Genomic DNA, 19,997 nt, shown 5'->3' with positions numbered 1-19,997 from the left:
CGGTGACTTTTTACTAGCTAAACTAACGACACTCTTTGATGATCGCGTCCACGGTGGAACAGCCCTTGCACATCAGGAGATTGAACGCGTCGTCGGCAGTCCCCTTCAGAACATGCCCGACCTTGTCACTTTCTGTCATGTCGCTTTCGGCCATTCGGCAGGGGGCCAGCACGTACTGAATGTATGCGAGGTATGATTCCGTTGGGAATCGGGCACGGCAGGCCAATTCCTTTTTGGTGGCGATCTTACGACTGGCGGTTTTGCCGAACACCTCTCGCATCTTTTCTTTGCATTAGTCTCAGCTTGTGAGTTTTTCTTCGTTGTTTTCATACTAAACTTTTGTTGTGCCTCTCATGTAAAACAGCACATTAGCCAACTGAAGTGTGGGATCCCATCTGTTCGTCACATTCCCTCGTTTAAACATGGCAAACCAATCGTAAACTTCGACGCCATTAGTCCCGCAGAACTTATTGGGATCCTTAAGTGGCGTGAAAACGTATGGTTGCGACGCCGTATTCGTCGGGGACGCTGATGTTGATGCGGCGAACTCATCATTGGCCATGGCTGGAAAACCGATGCGACGTCCACTGCGGTGCTCCGTTGCCTGATGGTTACTCAGCGCCTCTCACCAATATGTTAACGAGTCGGTGGCTTCTGTACAAAATGTTTTACAGAGGAAAAGCCACAGGCAAGACTCACAATGACTGATTGGCAAGCTCGCGCACCTCTCAGCTGATTGTGTCCTTCCTCTTCATTTACTATATTTACGTAACAATATTGACGTGTTGTTACAATGCCTCAGATATGCGGAACAATTGATTTTTAATTGACAATCACACAAGTAAGAATGCTGAACCTTGATCAATATTAGCGCACGTTGCGGATGGGGTTGGCCGTTAGAAGTATCGTTTGGTCCTACACAGACAAATGTAGAGACATTCAGGCCAAACTTTTCACGTCGAAGGTCCCCAAGAAAGACTATCGCCTTTAAGAAATAACAACACGGTCTCCATCCGTCGGCCTGCTTCGCATACGTCGATACCCAGGTACGTGGGATCTGCTGAACTTTTTTTATTTCCTTACCTTCCGCTCTCCATCAATTTTTTTCATATATTTTGATTCCATGTCCACAATACAGACATCTGTGGAATGTAGCGACTCAAAGCTGCTGTGAGCAGTGCAATACGTTCGCTCTAGTGCACACTACAGGCTCTCCGAATGCTGGAAGAAGCATGTACATATATGCAGTAGGGCTGCGCTTGTTTGTCTCTTCTCTTGTGTCCCGTTGGTTTGCGCTTCCAATTATTCTATTATGTACATATATATTATCATTTAGGAAAAGGGGAAGCGTGTGTTTCTCTAAGCTTCACAGTATCGACTTTCCTGGCAATGTCTGGATGAACGAGGTGTCTCTTTTTTGGTACTTCATATGGTTGAAACTTCTCCTTCAAATGTTTTAGGCTTTGTTCCTGATCTGCTTGAGCTGTTTCAGCACCAATTCGATATGCTCGATGACGACGCTGATTTTCATGAATTTGTTTTCAGATGCTGAGACCAATGACCTAACCCCTGTAATGAGTAGCAAACCAGTTCTTCTAGGTTAACCTCCCTGTATCTTCATTTTAGTTATTTCTCTCTATAATGAGAAACCTTGCTGTCACTGCGAGAAAGACCAGAAAGGTAAAGCTGCGAACACGTGTGTGAAGTGTGGAAGCAATCTAATGTCTCCCAGTTTCGCTTATCATGAGTACTTCCAGCGAGTAGACGGGGTTTAGAGGGATTATTACGGCTTCACGCTGCTCAATCTATTTGGTCTCACAGGAATTGCGAAGGTCCTAATAGAGGGGATGCAGCATCAATGCGCTATTTGAGAACACAGTTTTTTTTTATCGCGATAGCGTGAAAGAGGATTTTTCCCAAAAATTTCAACGTCGGTGGCAGTGGTGGCGCGTTTGTTTGTAAGACGAAAACCATCATCCTTGCATGACCGGTGAATCCAGCATCCTTGCGTGACAAAAAAGTGCGAAAGATGAAAATAAATTAAATAATAAAAATTCTACATCTTCGTGGAGATCGAACACGGGTTGTTTGCGTGGCAAGCGGGTGTTTTATTACACAGCCACGCCTCTGCTTGTGAGTACAGTGAAAAGAAGTTGCTCTGCATGAAAATGCCGTAAAAGTAACTTTCACGCTTTAAACACAGGCCTCTTGTATACATGCTTTACAATATGTTATGTCCGGTGTTGTCGTCGGCCCATAGACGTACGCGTTGGTCGCGGTAGTCCAAAAAGCTCAGACAGCCTCGAACGGTTAAAAACAAGTTTATTCCTATTCGGATGGAGGCGGCGGCCGAACTGCCGGGGGAAACGAACGGTGGCTCGTTTGCGCCGAGTGGGGGAAGGGGAGGAGTCAACATTTGGAAGTAGTTTCAGCATCCGGTCATTCGCGGGTTCGGAGGCTCGCTCGTGACACAGGGGTGCTTGGAACACAACATCTCCTCCCTCCTTAGATTGTCGCTCGGAAGCAATCTGGGGGCAGCCGTGGGCGCGTGGACGCTCTGGACGCACTAGGAAGAGAAGCCTCCGCTCGCTGGGTGTCGTTTTTCTTGTGTTCAGGGCCGGCGGGCTGCGGCGCCGATTCATCTGGTGCGAGATGCCAGGCTAAGTGAAACGAAGCTTCCGTCGAGGTGGCTGCTTGAATGGGAGGTTCCCTTGGCAAATTACCTAAACGGCGTAGCTGATTAGGGTGGCGGCGTGTGGCCGTTCCACCAATGTCGACGAGTCATGACCACAAACCTATGCGTTTGAGTGCCGTCGCTTCAACCCAGCCGGGCTTTCTGTGGAACTGGCGGGCGTATATGCGCTGTCCACTTTCAATTCTCCTGCTATGCGGGAGCTTTTCTTCCTCCGACGGTGCTTTCGCTGAGGGCTCCGGGACAATTGCTGCCAGCTGGGTTCTCATTTATCGTCCGAACATCAATTTCGCTGGCGTTTGATCAGTTGTGCTTCGAACAGTGTTGTGCTGTCTGAAGAGAAAGCGCGTGATGCGGCGTTGCATTGTCCCAGTCTGGTTTTTAGTAAGTGCGCGCTTTAGCTCAGCCACGTAGCGCTCGGCTTGTCCGTTCGTAGCCGGGTGGTAAGGAGCTGATGTAACAGACGAGACGCCGTTGTCGCTGTAAAACTTGAGAATCTCCGTGGACACAAACGGAGTGCCGTTGTCCGAGACCACCTTGCGCGGTAGGCCAAACGTTGCAAACAACGACCGCAGAGTGTCGATAACTGCTGCCGATGTCGTTGTAGCCATTTGTTTTACCTCCAGCCACTTGGTGTATGCGTCTACAACCACCAGAAACGAACACCCTTCGATAGGTCCAGCAAAATCAATGTGCAGGGTGTGCCAACGCGTGTCTGGTCTTTCCCATTTAGGAATAGGGGCTCTTGGCGGGCTTCTGTGGTTGCATTGGCAAGGCTGGCAATCGTGAACTGGTAATTCTATATCATGGTCGATACCAGGCCACCACATATAACTTTTGGCGCACTTTTTCATGGCAACAATGCCTCGATGACCTGCGTGGACAAGCGACATGGCCTGTTCGCGAAGTGCCGCTGGAATTACAACTCTTGAACCCAAGGTGACGCAACCGCGATGAGTGCTCAACTCCGCAGCTCGCTTGTGGTAAGCGTTGAAGTGTTCACCCTTTAGCTTCTGCACGTTGCCTTCTTGTATAGCTGCGTAGACTTCCTTCAAGACAGTGCACTCCTGCGTTGATGCTGCTGCCGTGTCAGCTGTTAGCGGAGGGTTCGGCAGTGCCTCGAACATGAGTATATCACCCGGCGGGGGTGGTTCATTTATTGTGGTGTCTAGCGGCAGGCGGCTGAGTGCGTCGGCGTTCTGGTGTTTCTTCCCAGTGCGATGTACGAGTTCGTAATCGTACGCCGACATCTTGATGCACCATCGTGTCATTCGCGGCGGCAATGTCTGTGGCATTGGCTTCTGGGGACCCATAATACCCAATAAGGGCCGGTGATCTGTTATCAAAGTCACTTTCCTGCCGGTAATGTACTGCCGAAAGTGATCTGCTGCGTCGACGCGGCAAGTCCCTCTTTATCTAGCTGGGAATAATTCCTCTCTGCCTGCGATAGGGTGCGCGAAGCAAACGCGATCGGGGCTTCCCGTCCCTGGTCGTCAACTTGGGAGAGGACTGCTCCCACTCCGTATGGTTATGCGTCACAGGCTAGCAGTAGGGGTCTCCTTTCGTCGTAGTGTCGCAGGACAGTAGACTTGCGAAGTAGTTGCTTAAGGGCAACAAATGATTCTTGGTGGCGTGGCGACCAACTCCATGGGACTTCTTTCTGCAGGAGCTGATATAGATCGTTGGCCACTGTAGCTCGATGTTCTAAGAACCGGTCTTAGAACGTCAACAGCCCCAAAAACGACTGCAGTTCTTGCTTGTTAGTAGGCGCTCGTGCTTCGGTGATTGCTCGCACTTTGTCTTCAGTGGGATGGATACCCTGCGCGTCAATTTGATGTCCAAGAAACTTCACTTCAGGCACCGCAAAAACACATTTTTCTTGACTGATGCGCAAATTAGCATTCGCTAGCCTTTCCAAAATGAACTCCAAGCGTTCTGTGTGCTCTTCATAGGAGGCGCCACCGACAATAACGTCGTCCAAGTAGACGCAAACACCTGGGATCCCGCAAAGTGTAGACTCCATAAATTTCTGAAAGATTGCTTGCGCTGCAGATATTCCGAATGGTAGCCTTTTAACTTTGTAAAGACCCTTAATAGTGTTTATCGTGAGCAGTTCAGACGTTGATTCGCTCACCTTCAGGTGCTGGTAGGCTTGTGTCAAGTCCAAGGTTCTGAAGATTTTTCCACCACGAAGCGTGCTAAAAACCTCTTCCGGTGTCGGCAGTGGGTAGGAAGATGCTTTTGTCGCCAGGTTGACAGTGCTCCGGTAGTCTCCGCAGAGGCGTAGGGTACCGTTCTTCTTTCAGACGACAACGAGTGGTGTAGCCCATTTCGAATGTTGCGTCGATTCGATGATCCCTTGTTCCTGCAGTCGGTTAAGCTCATTCTCGACTGACGTTCGTAGGGCGAAAGGCACTGACCTAGCTTTCAAAAATTTCGGCGTCGCATCCTCCCGCAGCTCCAGTGTGACTGGAGGTCCGTTGTTCCCTGGTATTTCTTCGGAGAAATCCGCTTTGTACTTATCTTGAAGCTGCTCCACTGACGGATAACTGGGTGTGTGGTGAACTCCGCCAATGACCACTTCAAGGGGGGTGAACCGATTTCGCCCTAAAAGGCTTGATCCAGAACCGTGGACGACTACCAAGGGGAGCTGATGGGTCTGCCCGTTGTAGTACACGTCTGCGTTGGCACAGCCCAGCAGTGGAAGGGAATGTCCGGACCACGTTTTCAGCTGCGTGTCGTCTTGCTGGAGAGCTGGCGCGTTCTCACACCAAGTAGCGCGAAAAGTGTCCTCGCCGATGAGCGTACATGCTGCTCCGGAATCCACCTCAAACCTGATAGGGCGCTGGTGTACCATAATTTCAGTTGTAATCTTCGGTCTCGTTCCGAGGTTCACAACGGCGTTTAAGTCAAATAGTGCCGATGACGTTAGTGCTGTTCGGCTTGTATCTTGCGTCTGGCCCTCCTGTGCATCGACATTGTTGTTCCGTTGCACTGAAGTCTTCGGTCCGAGCTGTTTGCGCTTCGAGATGCATGCCTTTTCAATGTGTCCCAGTTTTTGGCAAAAATTGCAGGTCGCTGTCTTGTATCGACATACCTGGGGATCGTGCATGTCGTCGCATCGCCAACAGCGCTGTGTATTTCTGCTTGATTTCGCCTTAGACGTGGAATGACCTGACTGCTGACCGGTGTAATGCACCGGCTCGACGTTCCGTCGAATATCCCTCTGCTGGTGACCGGCGCTCTCCGCTTGTTGGGCGATGTTGTAGGCTTTGAAGAAGGTGAGACCCGTCTCCGCGAACAGGCATTGTTGTAGGCCTGCGTCACGCAGTCCGCACACAAAACGGTCACGCAACATAACGTCCAAGGGGAGCATAGTGGTGTTAGCAGGTGTGGCAGTCGATCCTCCATCCTGCGCAGTAGCTGCAGTTGTCGTGGTCAACGTCCCGAAATTGCAGTCAGCAGCGAGATTTTTGAGAGCCGCTACGTATTCGGCCACTTTTTCGCCTTCCAGTTGGTCTCGCCGTTGGAAGCGGGCTGGACAGTAGACCTCCGATGGCCTTGGGTCATAGTGCTCTAGTAGCGCTGCTACGATGTCGTCGTAGTCAACGGCTGCTGGAGTGCGTGGCTGAATCAGGGCACAGACTGTGTCGTATGTCTGCTCCCCACACAGCGTTAGCAGGTTGGCCCTCTTCATTGCTGCATCAGTGATGTTGTTAGCCTCGAAGTAAAATTGCAGGCGTCCAAACCACGATGACCATGATGAGCCGTTGAATTCGGGCAGCCGATTTGGGAGCCCGTGCGTAGCCATAGCTTGTAGCTTGTCAATATCGTTGCGTAGCGTTGGTGCAAATTCACTTCCTCGTCGCCACTGTTGTGTCCGGTGTTGTCGTCGGCCTATAGACGTACGCGTTGGTCGCGGTAGTCCAAAAAGCTCAGACAGCCTCGAACGGTTAATAACAAGTTTATTCCTATTTGGATGGAGGCGGCGGCCAAACTGGCGGGGGAAACGTACGGTGGCTCGTTTGCGCCGAGCGAGGGAAGGGGAGGAGTCAACATCTGGAAGCAGTTTCAGCATCCGGTCCTTCGCGGGTTCGGTGGCTCGCTCGTGACACAGGGGTTCTTGGAACACAACACAATATAACATGAAATATTGCTATAATAACGCGTCGTACAAGCGTACATTCCCATCAGATGTTATAACATGGGATTACGATAATGACTTTATAGATTAAAGCCAGTCACCCACTATAAAACGAACACGCTACTGGACCCTGAATGCCACATAGAGGGTGCATAGCAAGTTGGAAAAATTTTTATAGACGAAGTGTTTGAAATATGCACTAGGAACAGAACATCGCTACCGCGTTTAACTCTTAGATGTGAAGTTTAGGTGTCCCCTAAGTTTTTAGGAGCTTTTTGAAGTCACTACGAATTTGTTTGGAATTCAAATGCATCATTCACGCAAATGTTGAGCGAATGTGAAAAGGAGTGTGCATGCAGTACTAAAAGATACGCTTCACAAAAAAAAGAGCCTTTACTTCAAGAATGAAGCACTTCTGACAGGCGCTCCAATTGTAACCTTTAGTTCTTATGTAGAGTTAAGGTTAAACCGAGTGAAACAAGCTCAATTTAGAAAGTTCCCGAGAACTAATACACAAGGATTTCCAACTAGCACATACGCAAGGAAATATTTTTTTTTAAGTTTATGGTTTCATGCTCCGCGTATCGTAGTCCTAGCGATTATTGCTCATTTTCTGTGCTGTCAGTTATACCATCGGTGAAAATCAAGAATGGCGCGCATGTTTAACAATTCCGTCGTCTGTCTTCTTACCCATTATCGCAGATGTTTTGTTTTATTTTTAGGCTAGTGTAAATTGCATTTCCGCAAAAAACATTTTCATGTGCACGGCAGGAGCCTGATTGCCTGTTGTAGCCCTGTAGCATAGTATGGTTCTAAGTTTTCCGTCGTCTTTCTACGTTCTTTCACTATAAGACTGCCAGAATCTCTTTCTCCCATGAGCATGATTTCCTGATGGCCACGAGGAAGTACTATCTGATTAACTGTTTGCAGCAAGGGCTTGTTTTTTTTATTCGACCTTTGCTTGCTTGTTATGTTCTAGAAGAACATTGTCTGTTTTTTTTTTCATAAATCACTTCCAGAAATCACTGAGCAACGATCTTGCGTGTTGGTGGAACTTTGTTCTGGCATGGTTTCTAAATACTCCAACTGCATTTTCCCACTTCATACAGGTTGAAGGGACAAGGCTCGGCGCAGTTTCATGGGAAGTGTTTCCTGTTACGCAGTTCTTGAAAAATAGGTCGCATACCTCGCAGAAGGCACCCTTTTGTGCATCTGGTTAGGCGTACCATTGGAAATGTTGCAGCCAGTTGCGCTGGAATTTTCGCGTTTTCCACTATTTTGACGCAGAAACGTTCAAGTCTTTTTAAAAACAAGGTGTCCGCGTGTTCATGTAGACACCTTCTTTCGTGTATTCAGGAATGGTTCGGCTAGCCACGTATATTCAAACATCGTTTTACTTACGTCTAATAAAGCGATATCTAATTGAAACGTTTAATTAACTCCGCCATGGTGGTCCACTGGCTAAGGTACTAGGCTGCTGACCAGCAGGTCGCGAGAACGAATTCCGGCTGTGGCGGCTGCATTTCCGATGGAGGCGAAAATGTTGTAGGCCCGTGTACTGAGATTTGGGTGAACATTAAAGAACCCCAGGTGGTCGAAATTTCCGGAGCCCTCAACTACGGCGTCTCTCATAATCATATAGTGGTTTTTGGAAGTTAAACCACACAAATCAATCAACCAATATCCTCTACCTCGAATTGATGATGCACTTGACTGCCTTCATGGTGCCAAGTATTTCTCTTCCCTGAATCTACGATCTAGATATTGGCGTATTTCAGTCGATGACCGCGACCGCGAGAAGACGGCATTCATAACACCCGATGAGTTTTATCAATTTAAAGTCATGCATTTTGGGTTGTGTAATGCGTTAGCAACTTTTGAACGCATGATAGACTCCTTCTTTGCGGTTTTAGATGGTCGACGTGCCTCTGCTATCTTGACGATGTCATCGTTTTCTCGCCAACCTTTGAAAGCCATCTTCCACTTCCGTCGGCCATTCTCGACGATTTTTGCTGTACTGGCCTCCAGCTTAACTCGTCTAAGTGTACCTTTGGGCTCCGTCAGATAAAGCTACTTGGCCACCTTGTTGACGGTACTGGTGTACGACCCGACCCTTATAAAGTCCGCGAGGTCCGTGAGTTTCTGGTCCCACGTTTCACGCAAGAAGTCCACAGCTTTTTGGGGCTCTGTTCATATTTTCGCCCTTTTGTCAGCAACTTCGCGAAAATTGCTCGGCCCCTCACAGATCTCAAAAAGAACATGGTTTTTTTCCTGGCGTGAAGACCAAGAACATTCCTTAGCATCGTTGGTTTCTGCGCTCACATCACCACCTGTGTTGGCTCATTTTGATCCAGCCGCTCGAACAGAGCTTCGCACCGACGCAAGTGGCCATGGCATAGGGGCAATACTTGCACAAATGCAGAACGGCACAAACCGTGTCCTAGCGTACGCTAGCCGCCCTTTTTCTCAGTGGGAAAGGAACTATTCAATTACTGAGCGAGAGTGCCTGGCTCTCATCTGGGCTATCGCGAAATTTCGTCCGTACCTATATGGACGCACGTTCACAGTAATCAGAGACCACCATGCGCTCTGCTGGCTGTCAATCCTTCAGGATCCTACAGGAAGACTCGGGTGATGGGCATTGTGATTGCAGGAGTACACGTTCTCTGTAGTGTACAAGTCTAGCAAGCTTCACAGCGATGACAATTACTTATCTCGACACCCAGTTGATCCACCCGACTCCTCTGAGTTGGAAGCTGATGCCAACAACCTAGCCTTAACAGATTTTCTGCAAATAGCTGACGAACAACGCTGAGAGCCATCGCTGCTATTGATGATTATTTTTCTTCAATCCGGTCATAAAGACCCTTCACTGAGCCTATTTTTTTCTTCGACAACGTTTTGTACAACCGCAGCTTACAGCTAAGTGGCGCGGAACTTTTGCTCATCGTCCCACGTTATCTGCGAAGTACATCTTGCAAGAACTTCACAACACCCCAACTTCCGGACATTTAGGTGTGTCCAGAACTTATGACCGCGTCCGCTGACTGGTATTCTGGAAGGGCCTTTATCATTCTGTTCGCCGCTACGTTGCAGCGTGGGACCTGTGCCAGCGTCGGAAGAAACCTACGTCCCTCCCTGCGGGTCACCTTCAAGCTAATGAAGTCCCAGGCGAGCCGTTTCATCGTGTGGGTTTGGATTTGTTAGGTCCCTTCCCAATATCAGCAACGGGAAACAAATCAATAGCAGTAGCTACGGATTATGCCACTCGGTATGCAATTACTCGAGCGCTACCGTCCAGCTGCGCAACGGACATCGCAGATTTCCTACTCTATGACATCAACCTTCAACATGGTGCTCCTTCTCACCTACCCACGGACCGTCGCCCTGCTTCCTGTCTCGTGTGGTTGACGACTTCCTTAGATCCTGTGCTACGCGGCACAACTTTACTTCTTGCCATCCTTAGACTAACGGACTTACTGAACACCTCAACCGCTCACTGGCGGACATGTTTGCTATGTATGTTTCTGACGACCACACCGATTGAGACACTGCCCTTCTGTTCGTAACTTTCGCCTTGAATTCGACGCGTCATGAAACTGCCGGCTACTCACCATTTTATTTTCTCTTTGGCCGTAATCCCTTACTACCTCTCGATACCCTGCTTAGTCATAACCTTCCGTCCACCACTTCGTACGCACAAGATGCCATCTCCCCTGCTCTGATCGCACGTAGAGTAGCCCGCGCCAGGTTCTCATCATCCCAGAGTGCACAAAAATCGCTCTACGACAGCCGACATAGGGATCCCAATTTTTCTCCGGGCTCTCTCGTGCTACTGTGGCTGCCATCCCGTAGTGTCGGCCTGTGCGAGAAACTTTCATCGCAATACGTTGGGCCTTACCCCGTTCTGCGCCAAGACACAACTGTCACCTATGAAATTTCTTCTACTACGAACCGCACTGTTACAACCGCACTGCCCGGGGTAATGCCACGGGTATAGAAAGTTACCTCTGGCACGGGTGCAGAAATGACGCAGAAGGGATGAAGACGACGATGTTGTTGTGGGGCCGTGTCTGAACTGCCCTGTTGTCGTGCATTTCCTCACACTGTGTGCAGTGTTAGCCCAACTGGCATTAACTTATTAAATACTCCCCGTTACAAAATAACTCTTTTAAACACTGTAGATAACAAGAAATCATGGAACAAGCAGATCAAGAAGCGCCAGGCTTCATCTCACCGCTTCGTCCTGTATTTGCGCTATTTACACTTGCAGATGCTGGTTGCGTCAAATGGTTGCAATACTGCAAAATAATAAGACTAATGACATCCAATATAGACTGACACGTCAATTTTTAAAATGTCGCAATGATACTTTGTAAATACGTTACCATGCACGCTGACCCTCATGGCGTTATAATAGCTAGTATTACGAGCAGGCAGCTGTACATAAAATTCTCCATCCATACTGTTGGCGACCCTGTTTGAGAGTTATCGTGATTAGTATGTGCGAAATATTTAAAATATATCTTATTAAACTTACAGTTGTTCTTTCCATCTGTAACATCTTGTGAAGTTTGTATACTCATTGGTTGTTTGATTCACTAGATCAACCATACATGTCTTCATTGTCTTTACAGTCGTATTGACAGTCCATATTATGCTATCATTGGAGTAAAACTGAAATAAAGGTAAGCGATCTTTCATCATTAGTTGAAATTGTTTAGCGCGTGAAAGCAGAATGCAGAGCATACGAGGGGTACGCAAAAGTAACCGAAACGGTGCTGCCTTGGGCGCATGTACCGAAGTGTGCCGTTATTTCACTAGGCAAGCGTGGTAGTACACCTTTGAGTACATTGCATTTGTTGAATTTTTACAAGCTTCTCGTTGAATATAGGAATCTTTTCTTGAAATCTGTTTTGTGCCTTCGCGTTTTTCTAAACACGAAAGTGTATTATGCCGGTGTCCCCTTTGGCTCACTGACGTACGTCTGTAATGGAAGTGACGTCGAAAAATATATACTGCGAAGAAGAAAGGGAGAAGATGAGCATACTTCCGGCAGAATTAAACTAGACTTCTCTATCTTCAGCGCGTGGCGCTAGCCCCTACGCCACGGAGCGTAATTTCTCTGGTATGCTAATGGCAAGCCATTCTTATACACGAACACCACTTGCAAGATATCAGAGCTTCGAAACTCTTGCGCGTTTTTGTTATCAGCGGCGAAATGGTGCGACGGGCTCGCGTTGGGTAGGTAGTCTTTATGTGTGCGCGTTTTCGTGTTTTACGGTAATGACTGCCTCTGACCTACCACTTGCAGCCAACCGTTAAAACTCAATGTTGCCAGTCCCGGTTTTCATGGCAACCAGCGTCATGTTGATTCTCCCTGCCAGGCGTTCCTGCTCCGCCGCACTTCACAAGCTGCATGTTGGCGCGGGTGTGAAAGCTGTGGTATGAACTACGTTTGACTACACCGTAGGCCTAGCTTCCGCTAGGACTCTATCCTTACGCTTCAGGCGCACCTACGAGAACTTTAGAGTGTAAATGCGAGGGTGCTGCGTGCTGCAATGCGAAACCATCTGGAGATGGTTCCGCTTCCCGACAGCTGGCGAAAGCGCTGCATTACACAAGTGAAGCGAAATTGCTTGGAGCCGACTTCCTATTACCATGTTTGTGAGGTGGGTACTCCTTGTATTGCGATTAGATTTAGCATATCGCCACATATTTCTTGAAACTATTGACTTGTTCACGCGAAGAAAATCAGTTCGAAAATGTAAACACGAGAACTTGCACAGTAAAAAAAAAAGATCAGGCTTCGTGCGGCTAAGCCAGCTTATGCGAGCAAAAGCTGGTTAACTGGAGTATGCTTGTTTATCCTCGTATACAAAGCGAAGTTCATAAATCGAATGAAATGAATTGTGGAACGCAAAGTCCTGCATGCATTCACTATCTGCGTTTCATAGGAAGCCGTCCCCATATTCGTCGTGAGAAACGCGTGGTGCGTAAACCGCCAACAGATGCTCGCGTTCCCGTCTTCCTTTTCTGGCAGATGTTCGCGTTCCTGCAAATTCACCTCGGTCACTAAGGAAGGGCTTTTGGATAAGTAGACGGGCGAGCCGAGAAACGTGCTTTCTGCAGACTCTGGTAGTATTGCACAGTTGCAACAAAACTAAATTTTGTGCGACTTGCAATGAGGTATTCGTTCTTCCCTTCAATGACTCACGGAACCACACCAAAGCTCGCTCAACAATGGAAAAAAGGATTTCGCGTTAATAATATAGAATGCGGCAGATTAATTGTTCGTGTTCTTTCATCATTCTGTCTGTGTGTCGGTCCTGATTGGTGCAGTGTATGAGCACAAGACAAGTCGGTTGCTGGCCGATAACTCAAATATGCCTTATGGGAAATTGTTGCTGCGTCGTTCTTTTCGTCATCCTTCTGCTTCAAAACCAGCCACAAAGATGACATCGTGAACTCTGTTTTTATTTAGTGCTTGTAGACAAAATGTGTATGGACTCTATATGTGGTCAGTGCCGTGTATGACTTTCCGCCTTGTTGCTTTGTTGTAGGCCCATTGCGAGGACACAAGCTTCCAGCAAAGGAGGCTGGATGGTTTAAAAAAATTAAGGCCAGATGCTGCTTGGATGCTGTTCGCAATAAAATTTGACCTGGAAGAACTTGCTTTGTTCGTTGTTGCTCCCCTGCTCTTTTTGCTTTTCTTCTAGCCTAATATACAGGCTTGTGTGTGTGTGGGGGGGGGGGGGAGTACGAGTTGCTGTAATATGATTGAGTGCCCTACTATTTTCTGGCAATGCTTACAGCACGCAAGGTTTTTAAGCAGTCTACTGTAGAGATTCATTCGCAGAAATCAAACTTGCTGCAGGAAAATATATTGCGGACAAAATCAATATTTAGCGTACAAGAAACAGGCCAGCGGAGTTATGTGGCTTACAGAGAACATTACGAGCTACACGGTTGTTTCACCTGCCTTTCCTGTCGTTACGGCTACCGTCATATAATACAGCGCCGTCTGGAGTCTTGCACTAGAAGGCCTTTGAGGTGTATGCAGTGATATGGTGAGCCTGCTTCATGAATGCCGCGCAGACATTTAAATCCGTTCACAGCGACATCAAGGTTCTCCCCCTCGCAAATGTAGGCTCGCTATATCCTCACTCCACCAATGCGGTTGGCCTACAAGGTGGAAGAAACGAATGTTTTACCGGTATTTTATAAAAACTTGGGCCCAGAACATGTTTTTGCTTTTCTATAAAACAGTGGCTAACTTAAAAAAACAATTTGTAAGCTTTCAAAACCTGCTAATAATAGTAATAAACACCCCATTCTTGCTGAAACCCAGGCTGCCTTCAATATAAATGAGCGTTCACTCGGAACCTACAGGGCCCGCTAAGTATGACGGCAGTTTTAGCCAGTTATCGGCAACCATGTTAGAAGCTGTCACCACCCTAAAACACGGAGACGCGCGCACGTGAAGGTCCCCAGCATTAGGACCGCTGGGCGTGCTCTAAAGCTCGTCGCCTCCTCGAAGCGCCGCCCCCTCGGAAGCTGGTCTCTCTCTCCTGAGTGCGCGCATGTCAGGCTCCTAATTCTAGAGGGGACGAAGGTCACTTCACACGCTGCCACAGTAACGTTTATGAAAGAAATGCGCTGCTGCCGTATGACGCAGGAAGAATTGTGACAGTTGTTCGCACTTGTCTCGTCTATACACATGTACACATTTCATGTGTTTTCTTCTGTTTCAATAGATAAGTGTCGAGTTGTGGCAATTGTTATACTGCGCTCGTATTTTGTATGCTAATTTTGTGCGTGGTTTCTGTTTGAAATGTGCGCTGCAAGTTTTGAGCTGATTGCCGCACGTAACGTGGCTGCAATTTGTTGCTCTTGCTGTAACAATGCACAATAAGCGTTCAACTACCTCTGTAAAGACACGTTTTCTTTTCACGTTACACAGATTTCTACATAGAGGGATCAGCCTCGTTTTTTTTTTGTGATGACTGATTGAAGTAAACAATGGGTGGCTGTGAATATTATGCTGTGCTAGCTATTTTGAAAACAAATAGCGTTCGCTTGGAAGATGCGTTGCAAAAGGAATTATGATATGAGGGATTTTGTATATACCAAAAATGTACCCAGGAATCCTCATTCTGGGCGTTCGTTAACACAGAGTGAGCGGAAACAGCTAAATATTGTCACCCTTTTCTTTTAAAACCGACTACGCGCCATTAAAGAGTTGTCTAAGTTATCTGGTATAGCTTGTAGCTGAATCAGCCAACTTTAGGGGCTGATATCGGAATTAGAGGAGTCGCTTCTTTCTCTAATCCAGACAAACTAGCAAGCAGTTTGTCGAACGAACAAGACCGCGGTTGAAAGAACGATTCTGAAGCTACCCAGGTTTTCACTTCGATCCTTTGTTCCATGACCAGTCATCACAGTGCGCTTCTTAACATAATACAAAACTTGACATATGCAGGAGGCCGTAGTGTTGGTTTCAAATCTATTCTGTCCACAATGAGTTCGCCTAAAGCAGCCTTTGCAAATCTATAGGAATTAACCTAGTGCAATGAACTCGAAAGTTAAGGCACCATGCACACCTATTTGGAAAGTCGTGTACTACAGTAGCTGCACCCAACGCAGCGCCAGTCCCGTTACCTTTGGTCGATTTTGAAAAAAGTTCATAATGGCGTGCTAACGGAAGAACATTCATAAGCCTCATATCCTGAGCTGTCAAATTTCCGCGAAACTCTTTACAGTGACATTGCACATGCTTTATTATAAAAGAACGCTCTGTTCCCTAACTGGGCACGTATACGCCAAAGTGAACATCAGTTGCCGTGTCTCCACTGACCATTGTCACAGTGAGCGTTTTGTGGCTGCTTCCCACTGGTATATCTGGGTGTACTAGCGGCGGAGCAAACTACATCTGCAAGACAGCAGCTGCAGTTGTGATGCTTGAAATCGCTGACGTGTTTAATGGTGTGCCAGGTAAATTAGGAAGTACAAAATTGCATGCATTCAGGAACTATTTTTTCCGAACACTTCATTTAAGATGAACATAATTTATGAGCCTTTTAATGACCCGCTCAAGAGGGAGGCCATTGCTAAAACGATTTGATGCCTTTTACAACGCGTTACATCTTGGGCTCAAGTTTCCACTACAATGCTACAATGCAGAATCCGTAGACAGCACCGAAATACAAATTACAGCATATCCCCGCAGTGATTGATGATGAGTGGGGCGAAGCTTTGGAGGGCTTTGTCATTAAACCGTGAATTCTCCGTCCAAGTGTCTGTGGGTCTGTCTCTCTCTCCAGCAGTCTGCCTGCCTGCCTGTGTCTGTCTGTCTGTCTGTCTGTCTGTCTGTGTGTCTGTATGTCTGTCTTTATGTCTGTCTGTATGTCTGTCTGTCTGTCTGTCTGTCTGTCTGTCTGTCCATTCATCCATACATTCGTCCATCTGTCTGTCCGCACCTGCTAAGTGAGGCACAGAACTATGTGGTCCCGTACCAAGAGAGACAAGCATGCAGAGTCCCATGGTCTAACAAGCTTCGCCTCTGAAAGAAAATTTCTGCCAGCGAGAAGAAACGCCGCTAGGGGGCCGTGGGGTACTGTCGTGCCCAACATATGCTCCTGCTAGTTTACTAGTACATATTTTCAACCCCATCTGAACACATTAAGTCAGTGCCACTATTCTGCAAAGAGAGCACACAGCAGCGGCATCACTTGGGCACTTGTGAGTGAACATTTTAGGTACTTGTCCGCCTACTGATTTCCGCATCGACCACTAAAATGCTAACCTTAACGCTGATGTAGGCGGGCTACATACTAGAATCGTCTGCCCACGGGGATAAACCTTTGTGTAGGTTTCGCTCCAAGGACAATCTGAGAGAGAGAGAGAGGTTAATGATGGTGAAAGAGATAAAACGGAAGCTATTTTCTGCCTCTCGTCGCGGGAAAGTGGCTCTGTGCCCTTAGCGATGGGAGGAAAAGGAAAGTAAAGATTATGGTAAAAAGAGGGAGAGAAGGAAAATGAATGGCATGGCAAGAGAATGTCTTGTCAGCACAGTCAGTAGTGCGAAGCGAAAGTGTTCGTCTATAAGGCGGCGAAGTCCGCACGCGCATAGAACTCGAGGAACGCTCGGAGGGCTTGCGTCTTCACCACACCTTCGGCACGCTGGCGATGAAGAATGACCCGTGGACTACATGCGTGCTGCAGGCCAGGTGCTGCCGGTACGCAGGCAAAGCAACAAACACCGCTCGCATCTGTTTTGCCGGGTCTACGAAAGGAATGGTGGAGGTCTGCCGCTTGCCACCAGTGTGTCAGGGTGGACCATTGATAGCAGTATCCGCAGTCACTGCCGTGTGAGTAATCTGACTAAGCTACCGCCTTGTTAACTGGCGTGTTATCGTGGTGTGCTGCCTTAGCGGCGGCGTCTGCTTCTTCGTTGCCAGCTATTCCAACGTGCAAGGGAAGCCAGTGGAGGGACACGCGCACACCGCTATCTTTGATGGCGGTCAGTTTGGCGTGCAGCAGCGTCACAGTTATGCCTGCTTAGTCTGGTTGAAGCAGCGATTGTATGGCTGGTTTGTAGTCACACAGAATCGACATAGGCAGCTGGGGAAAGTGGGAGCGACGTGGTAGGCTGCCAAGTGAAGGCCGTCAATTCAGCTGCAGTGCAACTGGCGTGAAATGGCAGTGACAACGCTCACCGGTGTCCACCTGGCGTGAACACGCTTGCCGGCGTCCGCCTTTTCCTGAGGTTGCCCAGACCTAATTGTACTTCCAGAGGCTGATGAGTGGAGGGGGCTGGATAGGACTGGGTTGATCGGGAACGAGCCTTTTAAAGATGGCGCAGATCTGTGTTATATGTGACACTGGTTCACTCTAAAGTCTCTGAAGAAGGGCAGCGCCCCCGCGGCTCTGTGAAGGGGATCCACACGACGCAAGGCCTGTTGCAGCATCAAGAGTGACAGAGGCCATGTGTGGGCTTCTGCCAGTGTTGCAGCTATGGGCGACTAACGGGGAAGTCCCACGAAGCACCAAATTGGCGTGCGGTGTTACCACTTCAGCTGCTTTTTGCGGTGTGGTGCCAGTTGCAACAAATGAGTGTGTAAGTTTGCGCTGCCGTTGCCGCCCCTTCGTAGAGCCATATGGCCAGCCATGAGGTGAACCCTTGGCCCCTGCTGAGCAGCTTGCTTACGGCCGTCTCGACCCTGGAGGCCTTGAAGATGGCGAGTTCACCGACCGGTATCCAGGTGAGGCAGTGGTCCATCATTAGCCCCAGCTACGTCACTGCTTTGCTCCACGAGATCAGTCGATCACCTAGCACAAGCCTTCGAATGGCCTTCCATTCAGCGGCTCTTGGGGGAACCAGCAGTGGGCGACACGGTCAGTCTGATTGCCTTTAAGAAAGAAGTGACAGTATCCGAGGAGCGTTGCAGAGAATGCCTTATGGCCGTGAAGTTCCGCCTAGGCCCTTTTACCTACAGTGCCACATCGTCTGCATACAAGGAGCACTACGCGGGTTCACGTTTGTCAACGGGCATCGCGGTCGGCAACCCCGCTAGCACCAGGTTGAACAAAAAAGGGCTCAGGGCAGAACCTTGTGGAACGCCTACCCTCACACCTGGAGGGTGTGTCCTGCCAGAAAGGCACTGATGAAGGTACGTAGGCAGCCAACGATGCCTAGTATTCTAAATCACTCTCTATGGCTATATCAGCCAGGCCGTCAAAACACCCTGGACATCAAGCAGGACGAAGAGGACCACTTCGCCGTTGCTCTTGGCCTCCTCCAAGGTAGAAATGACGTCCGTCATTGAGTCTTTTGTGCATCAGTGGGGTCGGAAGCCCATCTGCTGTTCTGGAAGAAAATCCTTTATCCCCGCAATCTAATTTAGGCGTGCCAGTGCTATGACTTTCATGAGCTTGCAGGCAGAAGAGGTGAAAGAGACAGGCCTGTAGGACGTGATGGTGGCACAAAGGCGGCGAGGTTTCTGGATCGGGACCACAACAGCGGTCAGCCAGGCGTCAGGTAGGGTGCTGCTCTGCCATATTTACTTAAAAGTCCTCAACGGGAGTCGTCATGAGGCTACGTTCAGGTTGCGGAGCATCTGGTATATGATAACGTTGGCACCAGGGCAACTACAGCGCTTGGTACTGGTATAGCAGCATTCAGTTCTTTTTCTAGATTGCAGCATACAGAGAGCTGCAATCTAGCTTACCATCTAGTCAGCGTGGTGACCTTGCGGTAGCTTGGGAGCAGGGGTGGTGGTGAGGGCTGCAGAATAGGCTGCTGGGAGAGATATTTGTTCAGTCGCTCTCCCAGTTCTTTTTCACTAATACCCAGGTGGATGGCCACAGCATAGACGGGTTGTCGCACCGTTGGCCCAGTGGTGAGGAATCGTAGAAAGCGCCATGCTTTTGCGCCACCTCTTGCCTGGCTCAGAGAATGGCAGATGCTTTGCCAGTTTTGCGGCCTGCGCTGATCGGCATGTCGCCGACATACCGCATCCACACGGTTGAAGGGCGTATGATGTGCTGGGTCACGGGTCTTTAGGTACCTTCTCTCAGCCCTGCGCCTCGCAGCCCGTAAGCTCAATGGAGGTCTGGCAGAGGATGGCGCTCGAACACCCTGGTCTGGATGGTTGCTGCCTACACTGCCGCTGCTACCAGATTCAGGAAATCCTGACCCTCCGGGACGTCTCGAAGCTGCCTGCGAAAAGCCCACCAATCGACTGTACTGCACAGCCTTCTCCTTGGTATCTTTCTGCCCACAGGTGAAATGCTGATTGGCAGGTCTGAACCCCAGGAGCCAAGCTCCGTTGCCTGATCGTACCGGTCCTCTTCACTGGCCAGGGTGACATCGATGGCCGAGCATGGCAGTCGTGCTGTTCTGCGGACGAAGGTCAAGAATCTGGTGTTCAAAACTTGTAGGCAGAGTAAATGGATAACATGCACCAGATCCCTTCCTTGAGATGAGTAGGTACAACTCTCTCACATGGTGTGATGAGCATTCATGCCCCCACATATGAGGTAGTCGCTTCCGAATCTAGCCGTGAGCTGTAGCAGCATGGTGGCGTTCCACTGCTGTCCAGGTCGCACATCCATGGAGGCCGCTGTCGTGTCTCCACTACGGAGACGCATCGTGACGGC

General features: G+C 48.8%; 1 protein-coding gene across 1 annotated transcript in view; it reads right to left on the bottom strand.

Annotated features, from left to right (window-relative positions):
• LOC119167988 (uncharacterized) overlaps positions 1-19,997 on the bottom strand; it is a 94,387-nt gene that overhangs the window by 48,790 nt on the left and 25,600 nt on the right. The window contains exons 2-3 of the mRNA XM_075866660.1: positions 11,377-11,513; positions 11,225-11,313 (exon numbers count right to left, since the gene is read on the bottom strand). Of these exons, the coding sequence (XP_075722775.1) occupies positions 11,225-11,313; positions 11,377-11,513 (226 nt within the window). The remainder of the gene's footprint in view (positions 1-11,224; positions 11,314-11,376; positions 11,514-19,997) is intronic.

The sequence above is a fragment of the Rhipicephalus microplus genome, chromosome 6 (assembly GCF_043290135.1).
Source record: "Rhipicephalus microplus isolate Deutch F79 chromosome 6, USDA_Rmic, whole genome shotgun sequence".
Taxonomy (NCBI): Eukaryota; Metazoa; Arthropoda; class Arachnida; order Ixodida; family Ixodidae; genus Rhipicephalus; species Rhipicephalus microplus.
The sequence above is the reverse complement of the archived record's forward strand: the minus strand, read 5'-3'. Positions and strand labels throughout refer to the sequence as shown.